Consider the following 19,825-nt stretch of genomic DNA (forward strand, 5'->3'; position numbering starts at 1 on the left):
CCATAAGGATCACAATAATGCAAAAATTAACTCAGATTCACATTCTGATTTGGTAACAAAACATTTTGAAAATGACAGCATTGATATGACTGAGGATACTCATACTATTCAGCCTCAAATGAGTCCTATTCTATAGGCATGTGAGTATTTATATATATGCTTATGTATATATGTATATTTATAGACATACATATATACACATGAATCCTTGGTTAAATGAATTTTAGAAAACGCTAACAAATCACCAAAATTTGACAAACCATGACAAAATCTTTAGTCATACACTGAAATGAAACAGAGGACTAGAATGATAATTAGGTTTAGAATGTTAGTTTCCATTCAATTCCAGAAATAATGAATAGCAGTATAAATGTAAGAATTGAGCTGCAATGTAATTTCCTTCTTCATCAATCTTGAAATTTTTACAAAGACTGCCTAGTTGAATTTTTAAAATCCACTCTTGTGAATTTATTTGTGCAGTATTTTTCAATAATAAGACCACATATTGTAACAGTTACAATTAAATTGTATCAGTTACAGTTCAGTCAGAATACAAAGTTTCCTTTGACTCAAGATCCAGTAAAAGGGAAGCTTTCAGCTCTAAAGGACAGTTACTGCAAAATCAAATACAGAATTAATAAGGGTCTTTTGATTTAATAGCAGAATTGCAGTACACAGAAATCCAGAAATACATTTTCTCAGGACTTCATAAAACCCCCATACTATAGTGTGCTAATAAATACATATTAAAGATTTTAAAATTAATAAAAGCTAAGTTAAATCAATGAAACATGGGAAAGTTTTATATTCCAAAACATTTAATTTATCACTTGTAAACAGCCTTGCAGACTAAGGTTAAAAAATGCAACCTTTTTGGTAGGCTTGCAAGTTATTCAAGTAATGTCTAATGAAAGGCACCTCTGAGATTTTGTGTTTAACAGTTAAAATCGGAATCTTACCTGAAAAATGATGGCAGCATAAAATCAAGTATGTAAATACCATTTATATAAATTTTATACAGTTTAAAATTCATGCATCTCAAAACATAAAAAAAACTTTATTCCACTCTCCTTTTAACTGGTGTGTATGGCTCAGGGTGCGATGCGCCCAGTCTAGTCTGGAGGTTGGTGTGCTACTATGGTGGAAGTGTGCTGTTGTGCAAAGAAACGTTACTAGGGGAGCAGTAGAACATTTCTTTTCCATGGCTACATGTCTGGGGATGCAAGACAGTCATGACAAACCCAACTGCCATCACTAGCACACCAAGAACAAGAATCAGGCAGGATATGAGGTTATCTGAATGGTTCCACTGCTCCTTGGATAGCCTTAGATAACACGCTGATGGGATGATAAAAACAAGTGGGGTAGCACTCAAAACTCCCTGTGTGTGGGAAAGAGAAATAGAAAAAAACCTCATAAGCATGTTTATTTAGATGTGAAGAACAAACACCCAAATTTTTTAACAGTTGTGATTAGACTGATGCAACAGTAAAAACAGAGAATAAAGGCCTTTCCCTGTGTTGCTATATGGAAAACCTTTAAAAAAAAAAGTCCCAAAAATATGCAAAAATATCTATTAAACTATTTCCAATACCTAAGATTTATTTAAATGCTTTTGCTTTGCTGACACAGAATAATATTTTAACATTGCAAGAAACATTTAATCTTATTACCCAAAGTTCCTCAGCTTAAGAGATAAAGTCCAAACATAGTTCTTCAATACTTGAACTGAATTAAAATATTTAAGATAATTCTATGGAGGAGTTTAGATATAACACTGCCTTTAAAAGGAATAAAATTTTTTGAAAAGTGGAAGCATCATGTCGCAGTTCAAAGAATTCTGATCAGTTTTGACATTTATAACATGATTTAGGTTGACTTCCCTATGAAAGCAAAGCTCCTTCTGACAGAGCAGAACCTTTCCTCTCACTAAAAATTCAGCTCCTCTTCAAATGCTCTCTTAGAAAGGGACAAATAAAAAGCACTTTCAAAAATTCTTTTTATAGTAAAGCCACTGTAGATTAGCATATGAGTTACATGCCACAAGAGCACAATTTTATGTAGAAATTTTGAGTGTTTATTTTGTTACATAGTTACCAAACACTGTGTTTCAATTTAATTATGGCCAGATAGTAATCCAGCCTAAGTAATAACTTTACATCATCATTTGTACAAAACTTCCAATATTTGTATGGTAGAACCTGTTAACAGTGATCAGTATAGACATCAGAAATAGGTACAAGCACAAAGTATCTCCTCCATGAAAATTAAGGTTTAGGTCTGTGAAGTAACACAAACCAGCACCCTAGTAAAAGAATAACAAAGAAAATTCTGTGGCCCTTTGACTCCCATATGACCCAATAGTTTCTCTGGGGTATTACCACCAGGAAAACACAATGGCTTGTGTTTTGTTCTAAAATCAGAAAGCTGGGAAAGAGTAAGCAGGGTCAGAGAATTAGTATCAAATGGAATCTGTGGTGAAGAGCCAAAAGACAGCTCTTCTGCTGACTGAAAGCCAGCGGAAAAGACAGATCACCTTTCTTTCACGTGTAAAATACGCTGTCTATTAATTTTTCCCTATTGCTAGATATCAAGACTGAACAATCTTTCTGAGCACAACTATTACATCCAATAAATACCCACAGTTGCATTGTCAAATTCTCTCGTAAAAAGGAAAAGTAAAAATGATAGGACCTACCCATGCAAATGCCTGGCTACCAACTTCTATTTGTAACTGAATAAAGCTATCAGCTTGACTACTGATTAACTGCTTAGGGAAAAAAAAAACAAACAAAACACTGCATTGATGAATGCTTGGTTTTTTTCACTTGATTTTGATTGTATATTTCCAGTGACCATCTCTGTGGTCTAGCTACTACTGGTTCTTTCTTTCTACCTCCTTCTGTTTTTTGCCCCTGTGGCACAAGACAGTCACTAGAATGTGCCCTGGTGTTAAGTAATTTGCCAACATAATCAGAAGCAGGGACTAGAGAAAGAAATGCTAAATTCAGTACCTGTGGATTCAGTGATTTCTGATGTGGCTTAACACATTAGGTAGGTTATGGCCACTTGCCTTATCTACAAAACTGTTCTAAAACCCTCCTCAACCACATGAATTTTACTTTTTGAACTTCCTTTCACCTTTAGTTATGTTTTTGAAGCAGTAATTTGTTCTTCTAACACTACTACTGACTATGTCAAATTATGTAAGATTTTCAGTAGAGCTGTGGTTTTTAGAAAGTTATTTATTAATAAGTGATTTATTAAATAGAAGAGTAGGCAGGTTCACTTACATTCAGCTCTAAAACTATTCCAAGGCAATCATACACTAATGATACACCAGTTGCCACAGCAATGATAACTACTGTCACAACAACATGGAAAACTGTTGAGAGGTTCCCATGGAAAAACACATTGGCAATCACCTGAAACAGAACAACAATTTTAAACCTTGATTTTTCTCCTTATGTTATCCAACAACTTACTCTAAATCTTCTAACCTCAGGAAACTATAGGAATGGGTGAGAATACAGTGGCTTAATTTTACTTACCTTGCTTCAAGAAAACATCTTCATCTGCTTCCAAAAATTACTCATAACAATCTAACTAAAATTGCAGAACACTTGCCAAATTGACTTAGTTATACCTGTAGGATTTCAGAATTTGCTCATTTCCCATTTGCCCATTACAGAATAAATCCACTTACAATTATTCATTGAATTGATGAATTTCCTAGATGGAGATACTTCTAAAATGAAAAACTATTAAGATTGAAAAGTATGTATTTTTGGCTATTCTCAATACAGTAAAAACAGTGTCATTTATGCCAAACTTGAAATCTTAAGCTGTCTTAATATTATTAAGTAATTATTAATATAATGTTGACTAACATTATAATAAACGTAAAATAACATTATATGGCCAGGGTCTAAACAGTACAACTAGTTCCCCGTACTCACTGCACATAGCAGGACAAAATATGCTGCTGTTTATCACAGATCAACCATAGACTTCAGCTACAATATGTATTAAGAATGTGACAATATTATTAATATATAACAACAGTGTTAAGGGGAAAAATGTAATAAATTCTTACCTCTCTGGTCACGAAACATTCAAGGGGGAAGGTCAGAATTACAGTAACTCCATAACAAAACCTTCCAAATGTAGCAAGGTTGTCATCTCTACAGTAGTTTTCAAATATATCTCCTGAGGTACAGCAAAACACCAATTAGCCTGAACTTCACATTTACCTGTATTTGCAACTTGAAGTGCAGGTTACTGGAGTAATTGAGATTTTCTGATCCCCTTGTCTGACATGTAACTAGAAACTAGTTATAGTCACAAGTTATGTCCAGGAGCAACTTTCAGCTTATCCTGCTGGTTAAGCAGTGTTTTTACCTCAAGTAGCATTTATCTACAAAAAGTATTTTAAAATATACATATCAGAGTTTGTCATCTGTTATCTTCCCCACAACATAGATTTTGTATGAGATGCTGGTGTTTGATTAAATAAATATGTGACAGATTCAAAAAGAAAGCTTATATGTAGAAGATAAATTTTCCGTAAAAACTCCTAGAACAAAAATTACATTAAAAAAGGTGAGAGTTGCCTGTGGAGAACTGAATTTCCCCAACAGTATCTAATCACAGCTAATAAGCTGTAGAAAAGAATTTCAAATATTCTAACCTCAAAAGCCCATTAAAAATATATGGATTATTACCTCGGTAATCATCCTATATCTAAAAACAAAAGCATCACTATAAAATTCAAATAATCTTGCTTGGTTTTTACCACAAAGAATCTGTAATAATGATCTCTGAAGCACAAGAGACAGTGCAAGACAGTGACCAGATGATCTATCAGTTCTCTTTTATGTGGCTACGATACTGTCTCATGATTTACTATTTAAATAATCGCAATGGCACTGAAGAAGCAATAAGGTGTACTTTAAATAGCCAAAAGATTTTGGCAGGGGAGACTGAAGGTGAGATGGAACCTGCTACCATAGGAGTCATAAGCTGAGGAGGAGGTGCAGGCAGAGCTGTCTGTACCTGAAAGCACTCAGCCAGCCTGCGTTCAGTCTAGCTACAGCACATCTAGGACAGTGACTTACTCTGCTGAACTAAGCACTGGAGGCAGGAAAAAAGGACAGAGAAACCAGGAGTCCCTATCTTACAACTTCTCTGTTCTCAACTAAATGCTGCTGCTCATCAGAAAAGGAAAAAGTTTGGAAGCCTTCTCCTACAATCCAGAATGTCACTATTAAGTAACAGAAAATATGCTTGCTTATGAAATGTGTATCCTGAAGAAAGTAATGCACTAAAACCAATTTATACCTTGTTCTTATGAACATACCTTTTTCACATCAGAAAAATGATGTTAAATAGCATGATGCAACATTGGTTATATGTATTTTTGTGTATTAATATACCCACAGAGGGGACAGTAGGATTAGTAACACCAGAACAGCTGTTGAAAAGATAGGAAGTATCTTTAACTCTAGACTGTTGTATTAGTACAAACAAGAAAAATGGTAAGAAAATATACACAGATATATACCCGATACCCTGTAGGAAATTTTTGTTCTTACTGCTCTCTGCTGCTGGACCATGTGGATAAATCATGGCTGTGTAGTCCTCAAAGTGTTTTTAATGATTCAAATGGGACTTCCACTAGTGAGGTTTATGCTTAAGAATCTGACACCTACTAGAATGTAGATGACGTTTTTGGATCAAGTTTTGGTTGTTGGGTAACTATGATGAATGTACTATTTCTGCCCAAATATACTATGATATTTGCATTTTTACAGTCACCGAGATGTTTACAGAAAAAATCAGACAGGAAAGCAGAAACATAAGGATTATAGCAAGCACCAAAATTGAGGGATCAAGCAGTTTACCTTCTGTGTATCCTGTAAAAGTCATATATCCACTGGTAGCAAACACTACACTGATGACAAGAGCAAGGGCCACAGACATATGTGTGACTTGAGACCAATTCTTTAATGTGGGTTCTTCCAGAGACCCATATATTAGAAAGCTGTTATGATGGCAGATGAATGCTGAAACACACATGACAGTTAAAGCAAATGTATGAATTCATGCATAAATGCACAGAGACACAGTGCAGTTTGAATCCATTCATTATTAAATACAAACATTAATCTTGCAATGAGTGGCAAAGATAAATGGCTTGCTTAGTTGATTTGATGAAGGTTTATATTCATCCCGAGATGATTCTGATTACATTATCCTTAAATGCTATGCCATTTCCCACCCTACACATCTCCATTCCACAGCTATTTCCTCCTCCTGCTTTTCTTTTACTTAAGAACCCAGCAGCAGATTTGAGAAGTTGTTTTTTTTTTTTTTTAAATCTACAGAGGCATTTGCTATTGTCAGACTTCATATGGCATCCATTTTAGGCAGCAGCAATCATTGGGATGCCTCAGATTATCACATTGCTAACAAGAAATAATATACCAGATCCTGCAGGCAGGAACAGATTTCAGAATGAGGACTTTTCTGTTAGAGGTTACCCAAGGGAATGCAGAATGATCCCAGCCCCCTCAGGTTACAGTTAAACAAAGCCACTGATGCAGGGCCTTTGGGATGACCTGCACAGGTGAACTGCACTCACCTGCACACTGTCTCTGCTACGGTGGCAAGCCTCCAGGGCCAAAAGGAAAATGGATGAGGTTAATGTCTTACACAACAACAATGACATTCATATGGATCATTCAGACAATTTTTTTTCAACACCAGTTTAACATTAGTATTACAATTTCTAGTTTCAAAATATTAAATAGTTTCTTACAACTGATCTTAACATTGAAAAAAAAAATCCAAACAGAAAAAAACACTTACCAAATGACATCACCCCAATGGCTTGTACTGCATTTGGTTTTGCAAATATCCATGCATTTTCTGATTTGGGTCTAAAACAGACATTTGAATAGGTTACCCTCTTTTCAAATATTACTTATTACTCCCTGACAGAGCCCCAGTGTTTATTAACAAGCTGAAACCAGGGAGATACCTTTCTCATCTCCCTTGTTTTGATTAAAGTATTTCCATAACCAGTGTTTCCAGTAAAAATTCTCAGCCTGTTTCAGTTTTGTAAATAAACTCTTCAAGTCAGCATATACCAAGAAACAGCAAGATGGAAGGTAAAAGCTGTTACTGATTCTCACTGAATATCTCAACTGAAAATGACTCTGACTATTTAGAGGCAATTTCTACCTTTGAATTTAAACATGTAATTGATGCACTCTAGAGATACCATTTTACTAGGCTAAATTTTACTCACTAATCAAGTGAGGGAGTTTGCCTTTCTTTACACCTCTTCCAACTGTTCCTTATAGTAAAGAGATTCCACTACTTCCCAAAACATAAAAGAAATTGAAAGAGAGTACATGGAGACTTTTAGGGTCAGGCAAATATGTAATACTCCCCACACCTCCTCCTCTAAGATATGCTCATAGATTTGGATCTGTGATAGTTGCAATGCCTAGAGCAGGACCATAAGCAAACTTTTTTAAAAACCATTTGCTGCATGAACTTCATCTTGGAATAAAGAGCCAAAAAGAAAAAAAACAGGGAAGGACACAAAACATCCTTCTCCAGAAATACAGTTTGCTAAAAAGATCAAATGAAATTCATAAGCTAGTTAAATATTGAATTTGTAATATTAAAGCATAGACAATGAAAAACGATCCAGAGAAGCTTGCTCTTAAAAAGCTGGGTACTGCTAACCTTGATTGCTCTGTTTTTATTTAGAGGGAAAACTGCTGCCACCTAAGGCCTTAAGATGCTCTTTTCCTACTGCCCTAGGAAGCAGTATGGCACTCAGGCCAGTTCTGTGAAGGTAACAATGGCAGCTTTATCTCTCCCTCTCTTTGGTGATCTCTCCCTCTTGCTGGTTTTGACAGATGCAGTGGCATATGCTATGCCAGGTTTCATTGCTTTCAAATGTTTAAATTACACCTCCAGCCCCTAAAAATAAACAGATTAAAATAAAATTGTCAAAATAAAAATATAAAAAGTTGAAGTTTCCTCTTTCAGAACTCATATTTTACTATTTCCTGAGTTCAAATAGCCAATTCTTCCTTTTTCATATTAATAAAGCCCAGATTTAAAGTACCTAATGCACATTCAGTTCAGACTTTGAGCAGCTTTTCAGCTCTTACGATGCAGTTGCTAAGTTTAATTTTGAAATTACCAGAACCTGAACACAAAATCAAGTTCCCTTCTTTTGTCCTCAAGTACAGTATATTGTCTTGAACTGTTGTAACATACTGCTTCGAGTCTTCAGCAGCTGAATATGGCCCTCCTGAAATATTCTCCGACTCAACAAGTAGATATAAAATAGTATGGATGAAATAGAGCTATCTGGTATTTGTCTTGAGAAATAGGAGTTCTGACCCCCTACAGCTGCTGTGGTTCCTTATATGTTCCCTTAATATTAGAGCACCGCTCATTTCAAATCACTACACCTAGAGATGTGTTTGGAAAATTAATATTAATAATTTTGAATGTAATATTTTTAAGGAAAACATTCACATCTGATTGGAAAAATTGCAATAAGATTTCAAAATAAAAAGAGTATAAAGGAAGTTAACACTCCATTTATTCCATTCTGTAACCACTAGAGGTCAGCTTTGATAATAAACATACAAAATGAAAATTGTTTTATATTTTCCTCTGAATCAGAAGTTTTCTTTGGCTCTTTCCTAGTAGTAATAAAGTTAGATTATTTAATACCTTATAAACCAAATGTTTTTAAATGTAAAGAAATAAAGAATGCTTTTGCCTGAAACACATTTAATTTCTGTGAAAATGGTATATCCAGTGCAATGTTACAGCTGCATTATGAGCTCCTACAAATACAGATTTTAAAAGGTAATTCAGAAAGTATATGAATTTCACTCGAAATACTTTTAATTAAGTGGTCAAATAATTAAAAAAAAAACACAGGAGCTGGTTTTCCCCTTGCACAGTGTTAGCTTATGCACTAGCAATATGCAAAAGACCAAGATATTGTTTTGCTTTACTGATGAAGGACAAATCAGATTAGGAGTATTATTAGGGGGAAAAAAGAACAAAATCCTGCTTATTTACCAGCCTAAGAAGATAAATTCCTTCTATTCTAGTTGCAGAATAAAGGAAGAATTCCAGATCCCTAATTTGAACACTACCAGCAGCTTGTACTGTCCCACAATGTATGCTGGTACAGATGTGCTATTTTCTTCAGCAACTCATAGACTGCTGCATGTGCTTTGAAAAATATTTTCATATTGTGGGAATAGAGGGACCTCATGCAGTGAAAGCACACAGCCAAAAATTTAATTTCTGAGTGTTTGGAACAGAGAGTCAACAGTTTTAGAACTGTGATCACATCAGTGAGAAATAACTCCCAAGTTCAGTCTGCAGAACAACATGGGAAAGGATGCAGGTGACATGAAAGTGTCCATATAAGATAAGACTTCATAGAAAGACTTCTCAGAAAAACTGTGCCAGAAAACAGTAGGTGTTAGCTGTAGAGGAGCCATATAATGAATGATCATATAAAATCACTCACAAGCCAAAGGGCAGCTAATGTAAACATCATCTGTCAAAGAAAACATACACAAATTGATTTAATATATGCATCTCTGTAGCCAGATGCATGCACACACTGAAAGAGTATCACAAGAATACAGGATAACTTCTTGTGGTTTTTCAATCCTTCTGCTACTGTTCAAGATTTTTTTCTTTTTCTTTTTTTTTTTTTTTTTTTCTGGTTTGAGGGGACCTTTGTTCTGACCTACATTCTTGCTAGGAGTTATTAGGGGAAGATTTTAACTGCTGCTTATACAAGAATAGCATTAGCTCTGAAAATCCGTGAATGACAGATTCAGCTAGCTCTCTGCTGCTCACTCAGTGTATAAAAGCATAGACTATGCCTGCATGAACAGGAAGCCTTTTTCACACTGAAGAAATATGAGTTAGATGAAACAATGAAAGGTAAGAGAAGAAATACATTTTTGAACAAATGCACTTGCTGACAGCTGTACTGTCTATCATATATAGTAGAAGCTGAAACACAAAGTAACACCTGAGATGGAATTTACCTGTAGCTCTTGGAACAAAAATAGTAAAATACTGAGTAAAAAGACAGTCTAAGGGAGTTCACATACGGGGAAAAAGTCTTAGCTGAAACTAAGCAAGACAAACTAAGACAAAAGCAAGACAGACTGAAGGTAGTGAGGCCTAGCAATGACGAAGACCTAGAGGGTAAGAAAATAAAACTTTATTAAGTCTTCAATATATGTAAGTGAAAATATACCATAATAAACAAATTAAAGTTCTAAAAAGTTTTGAAAACATTATCTACATAAGAATGGGGAAATTGAGATGAACGAACCAGGCAGAGAATAAGACATCCTAACACTGTAAGCATCCAGATCATGAGTAAGAGTTGGGCAAATGTTTGGCAGTCTAAGATGGCCTCTCTTTTACCTCTTGTAAAACACCTGCAGAATAATAGTCCCCACTTTAAGATTGATGATATACAAAAATCTTTTCTGTCATTTATATAGAAATGCTGCAATAGAAGAGTGCATGAGAAGCAAAACATCTTTAATGAAGATAAGAAATATCCCTGATCTCAACCAGCTTGTGGCTATAAAACACTGACTTGAAAAGAGAAAGGTGATTTCTAGAGAGGAATAGTCATATTTTTGACAGGGAAGCTACATGAGGGAATGCACAAAAGACTTCCATCGTTTTGGATTAAAGATCAATGTCAAACTGCCAAGTTTGGGTGCAAAACAGCAGTTAACAATATAATCCAGAATCACCTCATAGATTCTTTCAGGTTTAATTCAATGATTAAATATTTAGAAAATTAATTGTAACATTTCAATTTAATTCTATTCTAAGGTAAAATAACTTTCTAGGTCTTTTTGAACTTTAAAAGTTTGAAGATACTGAAAAGTTCACAGATGCTGAATAGAACTTTAATCAATACAATGGAAAGAAAATAAATACAGCTCACATTAGGCTTGGATTTTATATTAATCAAAGTCATCTTGTGAAAGAACACAGACAAGGCAAAGCTATTATGTCAGCCCAACTTAGATACAGCTACATCTACTCTTCTTTCTTCCTTAATGAATTACTTAACAGTTCTGTAAATATAAAGTAGCTTGGTTGGGTTTCTTTAATTTCATCATACATTAAAGTCTACCTTTGCTTACTACTATATTTTTTACGTGAAGGAAAGAATCAGCTTTTTACTTTAAAGTTTTTTTTCCTGAGCCCTTGGTGTTTTATCCCTGGAATCAGCTGCCAGTTCAGTAATTCTCACATTCTCTTTATGTGTAGCAGATGCTCTTGAAGTTTTTCATAGACATTTATATATTATGGAGACACTGACATCATAACATTCTTCCTAAAGAACACCAAATTAAATTAAAATGATCCTTCTTTATAAGCAACATAAAATATTTCTTTTGACAGGAAGGGATTTTAGTTTCAGGCTAGAAGAATGAAGTTATTTCATACAGTATTAACATGCTGCACTTTACAGTTCGAGTTAACTGTTACCTGTTTTTTCTGATCACAGTACATAAATTACCAGCCATAAGCAGATAGGCATAAAGATCGGGTCAAAATGTATTTTTATCCAACATCTTAAAATACTGAGAATAAACTCTTAATAGTCCAGAACACTGTATTCTATCTGGAGGTTTATTATTAATTTAACAATATCATTCATTCAGTTAACAATAATCCTATGGATGATAGTTATCAAAACCAAAACTGAAAAACAGAAGTACCTCAGTTTTATATTTGTCATAAGAGGTAATAAATTAAATCAAGTAATCCCACATCTTAAATACATTTTGCTTTTCTCATCAGAATGTGACAATATCATTCCTAAAATGTCCTTGGACAACCAGTCCCACACACAAAGCAAATAAAGAGGGAAACAAACAAAAAAAAGAAGCAACATTCAAAACATTGTAATTCCTGTTTAAAACGGTAATAATCTTGTTGTTTCTAGATGGTCTAAAACATTGCAGAAAGTTTCAGATTATTGCAGAAATTGCTTTATTGCTTTGTTGTCCAAATAAGATTAAATTTTCAATAGAACATGGACTGCAGTAAGCAAAAAGTGTTTTCTCATTTCCACATAATGATCTTGTACCTCTCAAAGGGAAGAAGTATTCACCTTGAAAAATCTAAAGGTAAATGAAAACTGATTACTACTCAGAAAGTAATTATACAAGCAGGAAGATATCCAAATGGGATTCCAGTGGAACCTAACCTGAGTCCAGTACTTTTGAATGTATTCAGCAATGACTTGAATATGGAAAAAAAGCAAAAAATGTCCTTAATTGAAAGCATGAAATGTGCAATTAACACAATCATGCTAGAGAATGGGATGAAAAAAGAAAAATCATGAATATGTTGGTAACTGGAGAAATCATCTGATAAAGCAGCATTCAATTCTGTAATGACAAATTCTACAGTTATGCAGATGATAAAAAAACTTCTCAAGAACAAGGCAGAGAGAACAAACAAAGAAACAAAAAAATCCCAAACTTCATGAGAAGAGTATCAAAGAAAGGAAAAGTCACTAGCAAACAGTTCTGCAGAGTATCTCCTGCTTGGTAGTTCTACTAGACTGCAAACCCAAGGCACATTAATGCTATTTTCCAAAGAGGCTAACATCAAACTAGGCTACATAAATAGAGGCATGGCAATCCCCAAGGGATACAGTTGAAAGGAACCTTACAACACTGCATTTAAGATACATCATCTTCTCTGCTCTTCAGAGGGAATATCCCAGGCAATTGGGGCACCAGGATTCCACTTGAATTTGCAGAAGACTTAAGGCAGCCATTGAGCATGATTAGAAACACCGAAAATAACAAAAAAGAGAAACCCTAAAGTAACTGTGCTTATTTAGTCTATAGAAAGGGTCCCCAAAGGGGCTTAAATTACAGCTTTTTAGAGGTCTTTTTCAAGCACTTGAAAAAGCATAAATAGTTTGTCGTCCATATCCAGTGTGGTTAGGCCAAGAAGCAACCAATATAAAATGGAGTCATACACAGAGAGAATTCATAAGAAAAAGCAAGTTAAGGATTAGAATGGGAAACCATGGCATTGTCTAGTTTGATCTTGGCAATCACCCGTCATCAATGGCAGGCACATAATCAGTTCTGACATATAACAATTGTGGGGATTAAATATTCTTGTCCCCATTGAGCCTTTATCCAGGATTGTACAAATTCTTTTCCTTTATGACAGATACAAGGCCTGTGATTTTGTAATAATGATTTTTAAAAATCTCATTGGGAACTAACTTCTATTATACTTTAATAAGGATTCAAAGTAAATGTGTTAATTCACTTGTTTCACTTGTACTATGATGAGACCCATATTCAAATATAGCAATATTCTTTCTTTTCATTGCAAAAAAAAGTCATACCATTATACAACAAAATAGTAGATAGTTTTAACAATTAAAGTATATGCCTATGTCTAACTGTAAAGTAAAAATAGCAAAGATACTAAAAATAGACATTAACAGAATGCTGGTGAGGAAAAAAAAATTACCAACTGTTTTATCAACTTGCTACATGCATTTTTGAAAACAGGAAGTGTAAAGGCAGAAATGGAAGTCTCTAAAGAATTAAGAAGTAAAACTTCCAGAATCACTCAAAACCAAACCGCATATATTGTAAGAAAAAATAAAATCATGCATTCCATATTTTTCAGTGCATCACAATTGTGAAGAAGAAATGTTACCATAGTAACAAGGTTAGCAGTAATTATTATATATAGTTTCTTCCCTTTTTAACAGGGAGTTTTGAGATTAACCTTTTAAATACTCCTTTGACACAGTGTGAAAAACATGCTGCTCCAGAAATATGGTGGTGAGGGAAGTTCCACACTGTTCTGAGAGAGAGATTTTGTGGATGATAGACAACATCATCTGGTACAACTTAAGAAACTGCTATTCCAGGCATCTTCCTACCATTAAACCCAAATACCCTGCAATTAACCCATGTACCACTGCAGTAATACAACCGAACAATTGTGCCTAACGGGGATGAAACAATCCTGGTGTAAGAATCTACTTAGGGAAACATAAGAAGTAGAACATAAATCTGTTCCAATAAATAAAAAAGCACATTCAGAAATAGAATTTGTTATCTTTATTAATATATCTCTACATTTAAAGGATGAGAAAGACAGCCCTTCTAAGCCTTACAGGAAAAATAACACATTCCTAAGACTTTCTTGGAATACAATAATAAAAATATTGTCACAACACATACTTATGTGTACTAAATTGTCTAGAACATTCCAATGTCTAATGTTAAATACTACTTTCAGAGTATGCATGAGTAAGAGTTTTTTGTATTATACAGTTTTCTCAAATGGCAAAATAAAGATTTTCCTTATTGTGTTGTTTTTAAAAAATTCACAGTATTTATATTTTATTTTTATTATGAAATTCTTATATTTATCTTATCAGAAAAATAAATATTCCTAAGATAGTAGCTATTTAATGATTGTAAATCATTAATCTGACAATAATGGAAAAAAAATCTCAAATGACCGACAATCTCACACGTTGATTCAGGACCCACCTTCTACTAGCCATCCATAATTTCCCATTTATCTCTAGGGGTCTTGAGACCTTTGCTTATACCCAGTAGAAGAAAAAATGAAAAAGGATTAATTATATTTAGCTGTTCATTTTGTATTACTGTTGATAGAGATTTTTCAATTATCTGTTCCAAATCAGGCATGTTTCACAACTGTGCAGGTAAATGCAATAGTGAAATATGAGCTTATATATGAACAGAAGTTCACTTTGTAGCAAGTGTAAGAATACTCACACTTGTGGACTGAAGGTTACTGTTCTCACCATCACAACAACCAGGATGACAATGGTTAGAATCAGAGAAAGAAGAGATACCTGTAAAGGTAAAAACATGACTTCAGTCAGTAAGCTGCTGAAAAGTGGTCCTTTGAGTAGTATAATGAATTTGTTAATTATTTAGACAAAGTTACGACTGGCACTTATTTTCAATGACATACAGAACAATAAACCAAAAATCAACTGCTGTTATGATTTACCTTTCCCAATTTTGCTATGTCTCGATATAAAGATATAGGTAAGGTAAAGATGATGGTGGTAAGAAGAATTATGAAGTGACGGTCGGTAAGCACGTTATCCACCCCAACTGAAGCAAAAAAGAAAATAATTTATTTCTTTAAGAGACTAACCTAAGGAAAAGATTAACTACTTTTGAAAGGTTAAAAGTAAAAAACTGTTGGTGATCAAGCTTTTATTCTCTTTACTCAGGCTAAGTAATTCTGCAAACTGGGCATTAACTAACACTGGGAAAGCCATGCACAGCATGGGCACAAACACAAGAATTCTGCAAATTCAAACCTAATGCATAACATATGGGATATATTAAATCAAAATTGCAAAGTCTGGATTCCTACATATAGATTGGTAATAATGTCTTTCATTATGTCTGGGTCAATGCTGGGAGACTGCAAGTAAAAAATTCTACTGCTTTCTGCCATTTAGTCTTGAGAATTTTTTGATACTCTGGGTTGACATCAACTACAGTGCTGTTTAGGATAGCACTGCTCTCTAAGAAATGGCCTAAAATAATTCTGAAGTTTCTTTTGGGCAGCTGCTTTCCTGCAATCAGCCAGCTTCCACTTGCAAAGCAGATTACCATGTGAAAATACCAATGTTGTTATAGTATTCCATGCAATCAGTGGGACTTTTTTGCATAACTGGTGGGTTTTTTCAAGCCAATGACAACCTAAAATAAAATCTCCAAGTTTCAGTGAGGCCACCATAAGTCATTGGATTGAATGAATACTTGATGAAAAATTATGGCTGGAAAGTGACTGGCAATTGACATGGAAAACTCAGTGTTTTGTCTCCTCTTTTCTTTGGGAGATTATAAAGCTTTCCCACCTCTTTCCAGTCAGGTATTCTAACGGATAAGTAATAAGATTTGCCATGCTGGAGATTCCCCCTATTACAGAAGTCATATTATATATAAATTATTAGATATTCACTGTCACTATCAATTTGATCAGGTATTCACAGAACAACAGAGTGTTACAATTAAAACTACATTCACACCTTTCAGGTTTCACATGCTGAAAATTACAGTTCTCCTGTGGAAATGAAACAGTTCATACTAATTCACATTTTCACTTCACTACAGACATATTTTCTCTCAGTTTATTTTCCCAGTGAAGAATGTTTTAACTTAGCTGCTTTTTTTACTAAAGTAGATATCAAAAGGTACACAAATTGCTCCACTGATGTTGCTGTGAAAACTTAAGAGCACAGGAAGGAAAACAAGGGGGCATGAGTTAAAAAGCATTACATTCATTATATTATTCACAACTTATCCAGAACTATTAACTAGATGAAGTACAGTTTTGTTATTTAAATTATTATTATTATAGAAAGTATCTAAAAAAATTTACAAAACCAAATAATCTTGTAAATACACAACTGTGGAAGACTCAATTCTATTTGTTTAGTATTTCACTGAAGCATCTAGTCTCTTCACTGACACTGAGTCCACTGATAGCCAAGGACTAGGATTCATAGCTTTTATTTGGGAAACAAACTCAAAAAAACTCACTCATGGACATATACTTAATGTTTTTAATTTGAATTAAACTTCAGAAAAATGAAGATAAATAACAGGTAATTCCAAAATACTTATGATAAGCTTCTGTTCAATATAAAATCTCCCATTCATAAAATTTTTAAATGCATCTTACCTCCAGGAATTCTCTGAAAAACTTTAGTTAAAGTGTCTCCTGTTATTATGTTGTAACTGATCATAGCTTAAGGAAAATAAGTTTTTTGTTAGTACAAGTCATATGCAAAATATTTGATTAACACTGAACACACATTTTGTAGACTTCAGGATTATATGCCACGATCCCTCTAATATTCTGGCTAGCAGCAACAACTTGTAAGTTTCAGGTTTAAAAAAAAAATTAACACTTCCTTTTTTGTTTTTGTTTTTTTTTTAAACAAGTACAACCTAAGCATTAATGCAGCTTGATAAGCAAAGCCATTGTGCTGAGTAGACATATAAACTTACTCCAGAAGAGGATAAAAAGGCTTTATAAAACTGCTTGTTTCAAATAGCAATTCTTTGTCGGTTTACTTTCAAATGCTTGCTTCTATTTAGTAAATTTCTGTGTGTTGTCTAATAATCAGTTCTGCAATTAAATGCAAAAGATTTTCTAGCTCATGCAAAAAGCTAACAAACTTTAAACGATAAAAAGGAAGGAGAAAATAGATTAAGACATGGACTTTGATTCCTCCCTCTCATTAATTATTGCTGTGGCCTTAACACTCATTTCATTCTTATCTAACTCTACACTAAGAGCACGTAAATTTGTGCACATGTGTATGCATACACAAAATATATTTATACATTCTCATGGTCTTCAGCATTTAGACAGCATATATGTAGGTATTGACCTTGACTATACATAAATACTCAGTGCTGTGAAATTGTAAGTCAACAACTCTACTTATATAAATTAATGCAAACACATACAAGTGCATAGCCATAGCTATGACTAAGACCTTTACAATTACTTCTCTGTATTATCAAGGGTTTACAACGGAGTATTGGTTTACAAAGGAGTATAATTAAATGTGTAACACTGTTGCCCTGCAGTAACAACTTGACACCCTTAAAAATCTCAGCTATCTGTAGCCAGACCCAAAATAGGAATTTTGATGTGTGACTCCGTGATCACCAAGTCCAGACTCTTGATATCTCAAGTCATCCCATCTTGCAACCCCACATGTGAAAATATTAAGACTATCTAAGATTTGATTGAATTTTGTTGCTGCGGCAGGGGACATATTCAGAACAGAACTTTATTTCAAACTTCTGGTCTAATAAATTCCTGCTGAGATGTTAGCTTTTTGTTCATTTACTATTTCTTCTTCCAAGGGGTCTCAACTGCCCAATTTCCGAGTACTTTGCTGGATATGAGGCTGAACTAATGTTTTTGAAAAGCAATGACATAATTTTCTAGCAAGACCTAAACAGTGGCTTCTCCAACTACAGTAACATTGCATCTCTGAAAATATACTAAGTCAGTATACTCCTAAATTTGTATTTTCCTTTTCTTTCAGACACATCAACTTTGTGCTGTGGTATTCAGTCTAGAACAGAATCTCCTTTGATATTTTTCTAGCTACTTTTGTCATTTTCATATGTGTGATCACGCATTTCTGCATTACATTTCAGTTCATTTCTATTATTCTGATCCTTCAATTCATTGAATTACTCCTCATTCTTCAGAATCCACAAAATAAATTTAATTCTTTTTAAATAGCAAAGAAGCATATACAGTACATTCTTTACATAGTTCTTAATATTCAATCAGTGAAATGACAAAATGTAAAAAAGCTTGTTACTTATAGAACTTAAACATTTATATTGTATGTGATCTTACCAATAAATGGATATAAAAACTGGAGAACTGAAAGGATTAGATAACCTACAAGACCATATGTTTTTTTGACCAGCTCTTGATAGGTTTTGGTACTGGACAGATTTCCTCCTTTGATCAGTAATATAATGGAATAATCTGTTAAAATATATAAAAAAAGAAGATAAAGACAATATGAACCAACTTGTGGTTGATTACTTTTCAACTTATTTCACTCCTCTAACCAAAAAAAAAAAAAAAAGGCCGTAAGAAGAAAAGCAGTGACACTAGAAAGAGCAGGGATGAGAAATCTCACAAAATCTCTCAATCCTCTAAACCAGGACCTATAGGTTCATATCAGAAGAATACTTAAAATCATAGTACAATTAAAGGTTTTCATTCTGCGGTCTATTTTTAAAAGTAATTTACAACCCTCTCAGGATTCAGTCTCTTAATGAGTCCATTCTTAACAGCGGACCTAAACAAGTGATTATGAGGGCACAAATAAGAATATTCTTTTAAATGTTACCTCAACTAGGAAACTAAGGCTTCATGAAAACAAATGCAGTAAAAAAGCAGCTTCATATGTTGTACAGTATAATTCTCTACTTCTACTAATCTGCTGAAGATGTTAGTGAGGTAAGGAAAAAATTAGTCATTTTTATTGTCATAGATAATACTTGTTTAAGGTATCATTAAGCTCAAGATAAGCTAAAATACTGCATGACCAATTTTATCTTTACAACAGAAACTGCCTCCAAAGTACCTGTGATTAAGGCAACCACAAACAAAAGCAGTATTCCTAGAGGAAAACCAGCTTCCTTCATCGAATATGGCAATCCTGCAAAGCAGAAAAAGAGAGATTCTAGAAGACTCTTTCCAACCATTTATTTGTGAGAATTAAGATGCATAAAAACTCAGATTTAAAAAAATGCTAGTAATCTCCAAAATTGGACCAGCATGCTTCATAACCTCAAAAAGATAATTTTCAGTGGACAAAGTGTTGCTTAAGTATGAAGTTTAGTCAGCATCTCCCCAACCTCTCTGACCATTATGGCCAAGAGACTCTGGGGTATTTATCTCTAAAGTGTGGTCACAATTGACACCTCAGCATTTTTGCAAAGTAAGCAAGTAAATACAGAGAAAAATCTTAAAAAACAGCAGCAGAAAGTAAAGAATCAGTATTATTTTTCCCCAAGCTGGACAGTCATGCATGAATAAACAAGGCTGAACACAGGATAGTGAAGAAAAGTAGATTTACCTATAACGCCTGATCCTATGATTGAATTAATAATGTTAAATCCAG

General features: G+C 33.9%; 1 protein-coding gene across 1 annotated transcript; it reads right to left on the minus strand.

Moving 5' to 3' along the window:
- Positions 1-1,135: 1,135 nt before the first annotated feature.
- On the minus strand, positions 1,136-19,360 carry SLC38A11 (solute carrier family 38 member 11). Its single transcript, XM_021528608.2, has 10 exons — positions 19,286-19,360; positions 18,544-18,678; positions 16,837-16,902; positions 15,145-15,251; positions 14,904-14,983; positions 6,871-6,941; positions 5,904-6,065; positions 4,097-4,209; positions 3,294-3,425; positions 1,136-1,381 (listed from the first exon to the last, which is right to left on the minus strand). The coding sequence occupies exons 1-10, from the start codon at positions 19,344-19,346 to the stop codon at positions 1,136-1,138; spliced, it is 1,173 nt and encodes a 390-aa protein (XP_021384283.2). The 5' UTR covers positions 19,347-19,360.
- Between the last annotated feature and the right edge of the window lie 465 nt (positions 19,361-19,825).

This window comes from Lonchura striata, chromosome 8, assembly GCF_046129695.1.
Source record: "Lonchura striata isolate bLonStr1 chromosome 8, bLonStr1.mat, whole genome shotgun sequence".
NCBI classification, from domain to species: Eukaryota; Metazoa; Chordata; class Aves; order Passeriformes; family Estrildidae; genus Lonchura; species Lonchura striata.

Excerpts from the sequence above, each read along its gene's own strand:
- SLC38A11 (XM_021528608.2), bottom strand. The coding sequence starts at position 19,346 with ATGAAGGAAGCTGGTTTTCCTCTAGGAATACTGCTTTTGTTTGTGGTT. Across the intron at positions 16,903-18,543 it reads GTTTTTATATCCATTTATTG|CTATGATCAGTTACAACATA; the intron begins GTAAGATCACAT and ends ATTTTCCTTAAG. Across the intron at positions 6,066-6,870 it reads CATTGGGGTGATGTCATTTG|CATTCATCTGCCATCATAAC; the intron begins GTAAGTGTTTTT and ends TGTGTGTTTCAG.